This window comes from Epinephelus moara, chromosome 2, assembly GCF_006386435.1.
Source record: "Epinephelus moara isolate mb chromosome 2, YSFRI_EMoa_1.0, whole genome shotgun sequence".
Lineage (NCBI taxonomy): Eukaryota > Metazoa > Chordata > Actinopteri > Perciformes > Serranidae > Epinephelus > Epinephelus moara.
Genome location: NC_065507.1, coordinates 5,393,634 through 5,402,486, shown reverse-complemented (window position 1 = coordinate 5,402,486; position 8,853 = coordinate 5,393,634). Strand labels below are relative to the sequence as shown.

The 8,853-nt window shown below is 43.1% G+C and overlaps 1 protein-coding gene across 3 annotated transcripts in view; it reads left to right on the top strand.

The window, feature by feature from the left end:
• The first annotated feature begins 715 nt into the window (after positions 1–715).
• LOC126403976 (alpha-2-macroglobulin) overlaps positions 716–8,853 on the top strand; it is a 44,125-nt gene continuing 35,987 nt past the window's right edge. For all 3 annotated transcript variants that reach the window (XM_050066890.1, XM_050066889.1, XM_050066888.1), the window contains exons 1-3: positions 716–958; positions 5,883–6,063; positions 7,004–7,160. In XM_050066890.1, the coding sequence (XP_049922847.1) occupies positions 876–958; positions 5,883–6,063; positions 7,004–7,160 (421 nt within the window). In that variant the 5' untranslated portion in view covers positions 716–875. The remainder of the gene's footprint in view (positions 959–5,882; positions 6,064–7,003; positions 7,161–8,853) is intronic.

Genomic DNA, 8,853 nt, shown 5'->3' with positions numbered 1-8,853 from the left:
TGCAACATGGCAACCTCCATAAACAGAGACCCGCTCCTTATGTGCAAATACATGGCTCATTCTGCGGTGAGGAGAACACAACACTTCATATTTCAAAGTCATTATACACTAAAGAAAACATACTTATTATATATTATATTTCTGCCAGTATATCCCCCTAAATCCTGCAAACTGGACCTTTAAGCTTCAGAGTCCTCCCTTGCAGCCTGCTGTTCAGCTGATTTAATACTGAAGAGCAGAGCTGTGTGCAGCGTGCATGCAGAAGTTGACTGTGAGATGTATGATTGTAAAAGTCAATATTATACATTTGCATAGTGGGAGAAATTGCCTGGGGCCTCCGTGGAGCCACTCAGGACCCCACAGATGGTGAGATTATCTCCCTCAGCATGTCTTATCTCTGTTGCCTTCAATACCCTGTAGTCAGGCCTCTTGTTGCTCAACAGAGTTGAAACTGTCTGGCCACCATGCTCCTGTATGAGACCAGCTCCTGTATTCACCCCCTCACCCACTGCGGTGTGCACTTTTCTGAAATTCCTCAGAAACTGGAGGAGTGGAGCTGGCAGCAGGCAGGACTGTGTGATTCAACTTTTGGGAAGTGAAACTCTGTTGGGAATAGGGAGGAGGCTGCAAAGGTCCAACGGAGTTGGGGGGGAGTGACTGAAAGGGAGGGGGTGGAGGTGGTTTGGGGGTATAAACAGCAAACCACCTCCTCCTCCGATTGAGCAACTTGCCCTGCACATCCCTATCCGCCTCTCTCTGACTCCGGCCCGCAGTGGGGGGAACAAGCTGGGAGTAACGTCCTCCTCCGGTGCAGTCCGCTCCGCTCAAGTTGTCCCGCTGCTTGCAAAGCAAAGCACCGACTGTGCTGTGCAGACATGGCACCTGTCCTCCAAATGTTTGCTGTCATCATCGCCTCAGCGCTCCTGCAAACTGCGACATCGGCCCACCTCAATGACACGTAAGTTAAGGACAAATGCGCTTTCTTAACAAACTGTCGCATCTCGGCTTGTCTGCAAAAGTTTGCTGTGTGCGTCACACGAGGAGACGCCAAGTGCACGCGCCGGTGTTTGCAGGAGAGGCAGCTGCACGTGATGAAGTTTGCGAAAAGTTGAATTTGATGTCGTGTTGTTGGATGTTTGGTATCAGGGAGCAAGTATCGTCCTGGTGCAGCAGAGTCCAGTGGTTGGCCTCAGGGTAGGCTGCTGTTATGCAATCTGTAGAGGAGCAGTACCCACCATTGTGTGTGTGTGTGTGTGTGTGTGTGTGTGTGTGTGTGTGTGTAGTATGTGAAAATACCACCCAAATACCAAAGTTCTTATTTAATGAATCTATTAAATCATCTAAAGTGGAGACTCATTATCAGTTTAAAGGGAACATGTGATGCTGTTTAAGACTCTGAGGCCAAACAGATGTCTTTCTCTTCTCTCATCTCTGCATATTGATCATGTCCTGACCTTTGTTTTGCAGCCCCGTGTGTGTGTGTGTGTGTGTGTGTGTGTGTGTGTGTGTGTGTGTGTGTGTGTGATCTGCACTGTGGTCATCTTAACTCAAATGCCTCTCATAGTTTAGTATCAAAGTCCAATGATTTTTCATCATCATGCAACTTCCGCTCCGGATAAAACGGCATCAATATTCTCAGCAGCACCACCCAAAACTCAATTAAATGTGTCCTTTATTTCTCATTGGCAGCAGCAGCAGCAGCAGCAGCAGGCCCCTGTACACCAACCAGCCTCAAACACAACATATTCAGCACGGTGGTTGTTTTGGGTGTCCTTCCCTGCTATTTACATGGACAGCATGTTAAAGTAACACCATATTTCTAATATTGATTTGCATAGTGGTGGAAGAAGTACTCAGATCTATTGCTTAAGTAGGGGCGTAGGTTTGGTGTCAACGTTTGGTTGGGGGCCACATGAAGCAGAGGCTTGGGGGTCCTGTAGTCTGGTGAATTTTTTGTGCACCAATTTGTGTAACTTTTCTGCATCATTTTATTGAGGGGAACAAATACTAAACATTGAGGGGGACGTGTCCCATATATCTCTCCATAATCTGCACATATGCACTTAAGTAGAAGGACCACAATATAAAAGTTGAGAAAAAAGAGTAAAAGTACAGATTGTAACCAAACTGTGTAAATATCAAAAGTAAAAGTTCTGCGACTGATATTATTATATTTTTTGTAAATGTAGTGAAGTAAAAAGCACGACATGTCCTTTTTAAAATGGAGTGAAGTAAAAGTATAAAGCAGCAGAAGATAGAAAAACCCATGTAAGTACAAATACCTCAAACTGGAGTAAATATAATGAGTTACTTTCCACCACTGGTCTTTTTGCACATTATAACCTGCAAAAACAGATTTCCTGCCCACTAAGCTGTTAACAAAACACTGACATCACTGTTGTAGCGGTTCCGGTTTCAAGGTATACCGTGATATCTAAATTGACGATTATCTTATTGTGTACATTTGCTTATCTACAGTATTAAAAAAAATGCAACTGGACAATTAAATCTCAACTTTATTTTAGTTATTTTATTTAGGTTGTTTCAAAAGGGAGACTTTTTACACAAACTTCCATTTAAAAATGGTTTTAAGTTTATAGTTTAAAAAAAACAAAAAACAAAAGGTTGTTTAACCAGAAACAACCCTTCCATATTAATTACTTCAAGGGTCGTTCTGACTGAAAATAATTCTGTGATACCATAAAATCGCGATGTTTTCTGAGGCGGCTATCGTACCGTGAAAATCTCATACCGCTGCAATCCTAGTGTATATTTGCCTATTTACATAGGTAACATATATAGACAGGAAGCAACATTAGTATTTATTTGGAGTTGTGTTTCTGGCCCCTTGATGAATGTAAGCCCATATTTCACTCTTCTTTTTGCTCTGTTTTGGTCTCCTCCAGCACTTATATCAGTCTCTATAGCTGCTAATTGCTCAGCTGTGTCCTTCAGCTAGTTGCTAACTGTGTCTGTCTGCCACTTGGTGCTGAGCAGGGAGTGCACAGTGGGTTTTTACTGAGCGGAACCTTTGATTTTTCTGCTGTAAAATGAAGCCAATGCTTGAGTATCGAAAACTGCAGTTCATTGAATGACCACTTGAGGCTGGCTCCAAAACAGAGAGAACCCCCACAGACCTCCATGTTAAAATGCTCAACTTTACAGCAGAAATAAACATGTTTACAGCCTGGTACAAAAACAGTTTTGAACTTTATAACTAATTGCAACATTCATAACAACTGTACAGAGGGTAACATTTTTTTATAACTCATCCATTTACATTTTATGAAGGCCCGAAGCTCCATAGAGCCGAGGCCGATTGAGTGACAAGCTGTGAGGTGTGGCTACTGTCTATGAGTCAAATATGGTCCAAATATGACCACTTCAGGCTCCAATAACCAAGATAGCATCGGCAAAAATGCCAAACTAGAGACTTCAAAATAGCAATCAACAAACCAGTGGGTGACGTCACGGTAGCTACGTCCATTATTTACGCAGTCTGTGGTTTTTAATGATAAGAGTGACACCTTTCACCTTTTTGTAACCCATTGTTCTTGTAAAAATATTGATTATAGCTGCTTTAATGTCAAAATTCTCTAACTGATCTCCCAATGTTCACCTCCACCTCATGGATTAACTTTATTTAACAATCTTGGTCCAAGAACGTTTACTAGCCCAAACCATTTAAAGGAGTTGGATTGGCTCCATGTTTAAGGTAGAATACAACAGTTAAAAACTTATTATGGTCTGTTACATTTTACAAGGTCTATGTCTAAATTATTATTATTATATTATTATTATTATCTAATTATTTTACAGGGTGTTTTCAGTATGTTTGGGATTCTAATGGCCTGAATACAAGGGCTAGGGTATCTGATCTGAAACAACCTGAAAATTACTCATGAAATTAAAATTGCGTTTCATTTATTTGTAGCGGCCCAACACGATTAAAACCTCTGCCGTTCAGCTATTAATTGCTTCCCACTCTTGCAGTGCAGAGCGTACTCTGAGAACAGACGGAGCAGCAGAACGAAGGAGCACAGAAACCGTTCATTGCGCTGGGTCTAAATGTTTGCACTCATTCACAGACAGCTGCTCCTGTCATTCATCAATCTTATCTGATCAGCTCTGATCGGATCAACTGATCACCTATTAACCTCGCCACTCAAAACTCCACAAACTGCTGCCGAGGAAAAAAGAAAGAGTTTCACCTGTACTGGGTTCACGGACCTGCAAAAACTCCATCTTCTCCATCTTAGATTTTAGATGTTGGAATATCGTTAATGTTCTCTTTTCCTGGTTTCAAAGGCTGAATTACAGTTAAGTGATGTAATTTTGTGAAAGCACCAATAGTCAACGCTACAATGTCATCGGGATATTGATATCAAGATATTTGGTCAAAAATACAGTGATATTTGATTTTCTCTGTATCGCCCAGCTCTGGTATTAGAGTGAAAATGAGATATTAGTTGCGTATGTGATTCCCTATTCTTGCTTGCCTCCTAGCCTAGACTACAGGAGTCTGATTTATAAACACTGTGTGCACACAAAATAAAGCCTGTAAGAGGGGTACGCCACCTCCCACAGAAAAACTGTGATCAATAAAAACAGACTTGATGGGAGAAACTTAGACCCATGCTTACGAACCTTTTGGAGACAGGAAATTGGTGACGCAGATGGTGAGGTGGAAGCTTGAGTTTAAAAATTGTTGAATATTTTTTAGCCAAGCCAAGCATGTTTGGCTTTTGTCCACATGTACATTTTTAGCATGGATCATGCGCACTGTTTTATAAATGAGATCCCAGGACCGCAGGAAATAAGTCATGACTTTATAGCAACATCCTGATGAATTTAACTGTAAACCTGCAACAAAAGTCTTCTTTGCCTTTCAGCTGTTAGCACAACACTGACATCACTGTTAAAGTTGATATAGTGAATGTGAATATTTGCTTATTAACATATCGAATAGACAGAAAGCAACATTAGAGTTCATTTAGAGTTGGGTTTTTGGCCCCTTGGTGAATGTAAGCCCAATGTTCACTCTTCTTTTAGCTCTGTTTTGGTCTCCTCCAGCACTTATCTGTCTCTTTAGCTGCTAATTGCTCAGCTGTGTCCACCAGCTGGTTACTAATTGCGTCTGTCTGCCACTTGATGCTGAGCAGGTAGTGTACTGTGGGTATTTACCAAGTGGAACCTTCGATTTTTCAGCCGAACAATGAAGTCAGTGTGTCAGTGCCAAAAAGCGCAGTTCATCAAATGTCCACTTGAGGCTGGCTCCAAAACATTCAAAGCACATTTGTGTTCTATGTGTTAATTTATTGAATAAAATCAAAATCAAACAGGTGATGCCAATAATAGCTAACTGATTTGCTACATGCTCAGCCTCAGTGGGCACTAGAGAAGTTTCAGGGTTCAAATAATTGACAAAAAACATTATTGCGATCACAAAATCCATACGAACGACTATTGTAATGCTGGAGTAGAAACAAGTATTTCTTCTTGTCAGAAATGATCCATTGGGCTGCCTTTTGTTGTTGTTGTTGTTGTATAGAGGCTGTGTCATAATAAGTATCTCTGAGCCTTACGATGGAAAGTTTCTCCTCCTCTGTGCCACTGCATCACGCCCGCAGCTGACTGTACCAAAGAGTAGCGTGAAAGTCACTCTGCAGCAAAATCTGGGGACCAAAACATCCCCAGAAATCCACTGCACAGCGGTTAGACTTGCAAAAAAAACAAAAGACTGTTCGACTCAGTCAACTGAGGGGTCTCCAACTGACTATTTGAATCTCCAGCTTTTAAGGGGCAGCCCTAGTTGTTTTGTTTGGATCTGTAGCACATCATGTCCTTTTCAATCTCCACTAATGTCCTGTCTCTACCTGCAGTATTTTTGCAGTGACTGTGAGCTCCCAGGTGAGAGGAGGGAAACAGGAGACCCTGTGTGCCCACATCCACGGCCCCACCGAGCCTGTCTCTCTGACCATCGCCCTCGAAATGGACTCTGGCAGAACGGCCATCCTGGAGGAGGCTGTCGAAAGGGACTTTTACCGCTGCTTAAACTTCCAGGTCTGACTCAACATGTGTACACACAGTTTGGCAATTTGCAGAGTGGCGTGTCATATTTCACTTTGGGATTTGCTTGTGCATCGTCAGTGGCAGCGAGGACGACCAGAGCACATCTTAACTTTTAATGTTTTTAGTGGTTAAATGCATCCATGAGGTTTCCAGGCGCAGTGTACTTTCCTCTCCTCGTCCTCTAACCCCCCCATTAAACTAATGGCACAAATACCACAGTCATTATGTACCTAATTATCCAGCTGGCGCCATGACTGGGGCTGTCAACGCCAATGGTTCTCTGTAAATTAGTGCTCTGGTTTCCGTCACACCGCTGCCCGCTGTTACGCAACTTACGGGGCTTGCTCCATATTGATGCGAAACGACCTGCCGACCCCAATCAGCTCTATGACAATAGCACTTAGTTTCACTTCATTCCCCAGTGTTTGGCCCTGCGGCAGGCTGAGTCTGGCATTTGTCTATCTGCAACTAAACAAAGGCTGCTTTCTGCCAAAGGCTAGCTATGTACCTGCATTCCTCTGGACTACACCCCCCTGCTCCCGACCCCCTACCCTCAGTCTCACAACACACACACACACAAGGAGGGGGAAAAACACCCCTCACAAATTTTGGAAGTTGTTCAAGTCCCTGTTATATAATAGCAGCTACATTAGCAAGTGAAAACATATGCTACACAAGGATGACGACATTTCATAATTAACCTTGTGTAGTGGAAGAAGTCTGTTGCTCAATTTGTACCATTATAGTTGACAGATGTTGCACTGCAGAGACAAAATGTACAATCTAGAGAAGTGCTTCTCGGCTGGGCACAAGTTGTGCTTCTGCACAAAACTAAATTTAAAAGCACCCTCCCCTTTCTTTCTGTCTCTCCTCCTGAAGATTCAAATATCCCCTGGTCCTCTCTGACACGTGTGTTTTTCTGGTGTTTCAGGTCCCAACAGTGCGCACCAAAACTGTGGCAACCATAAACGTCACCATTCAGGGTGAGAGCGCCTCGATGAGCAAGAAGTCCAAAATCCTCATCGAGCCTCCTGGTTTCATCCACATCATCCAGACTGATAAGCCCATCTACAAACCTGGACAGACTGGTTAGTGTTGAATGCTGTGGTGTTATTACGCTGATCGTGTCCAACAGGAGGAAGTTCTAAAGCGTCTGAGCCTCCTGCTGTGAGGTAGAGTTGCTGCTGCTCTGCTGCAGTCGCACTGTTCATACAGCCCACATTATCTCCTCTGCACTGCTTACAGATTCAGCTGCACTTGCACATTTTGGACTACATTAGAATATCTGCATAATGCTGAGCCATTAGTTGACAACTTTAGGAATTATGTCTGTATTCACCGCAGGAATTATGTCTGTATTCAGTTCAGAGAAGAACGGTGGTTCCTCAAGAGTTGTTGGTAGAGGAAGTGTGCAATAAAATATATGTAAGAACACATTCGTCAAATCACCATTCAAAGCCCACAGTACTTTTAAATGAATTTTTAATCTTGTGGATTTGGAGTGTTTTTTTTCTTCTTCTTAACGTTGATGTAATTTTTGGAACAATCAATATGTTAGTGTCAGATTAGTATAACACTGTTGCGGGGTAGGCTGAAATCTGAAAATGGCAAAAACATAAAAGGCAGAATTTGAATATACATCCTTCTCCTGCAGCTCTTCGCACTCTTTACTAAGCCCCTCCCACCAGATGACCATGGGCACATGCTTCATACAGTAGCCCAGTGTTTTCCCAGACAGACCTTTGGTTAGCAGCTGTAGCGGCTCAAATTTGGCCAGTGCAAAACCCCCAGCGCTGCATGTCGGGGCGGGCTGGTGGCCAGCAGCAGCACTGGGTCTATCTTGTGTAACTGCAGCAACAGAAAGTTTGCTGATCTAGCAGGGAGTTGGGGCTGTCTGGTCCCCCATAGCAAGGGGTTTGCACTGGCTGGATTAGGGTTGTTGCAGCCTCTACCAACTCTCCTCCTGGTGAGATGGTCTGTAGCGGCAGGGAGTGAGGCGGACGACACACTTTGATTCAAAGCTTTAGCTAACATTAGCTAGATACATGAATATGAAGCTTTTGGCTCCAGTTAGTAAGTCAAGTCAAGTCAGGATTTATTTCTAGAGCCAATTAAAACGACGGCAGTCGACCAAAGTGCTGCACATAGGTGGGTACAGAGTTAAAACAACATCAATAATAAAAATAGAATAGATGTAGAAAATAATGATAAGAAAACAGAAAAATAGCAAACATTAAAATAGCAATTTAAAAAACTGAGATCATCGTGCTCGGGCTGAATGATACGCCAGGTGGAAGAGAAAGGTTTTTAGGGAGGATTTAAAAGTCTCTAGGGACTGGGAAGATCGAATGTGAAGGGGGAGGCTGATTCTAGCAACATTTTCATTCCATCTCTGAAACACTTTGTCAGCCTGGCCAGACTAGAGTCTGATACGTTGGTCATTACTGGTTGATATCGGCTGATTATCGAGATGTCGGTATTGGCGTTGTGAACCACAGATACGTGGAAACGTAATATTTTCATTGTCATTTATAATATTATAAAGATAAAACAGTCTGTAATGTCTCAAATTGTCCAGCAGGGGGCTCTGACCATAAAGGCGAAAACACACTTGCGGCAAACGTCACACTTCACAAAAACTACGCCCCTATTGTTTTCAATGTGCAACCCCACACGGGTGGCAGCCCTATGGCACTTTACGCCACTGCCCTATTTCAAGCCTCACTGCTCCCAGAATTAAATGCATCCCCCCCCCCCCCCCCCCCCCCCATTCGCTCTCTG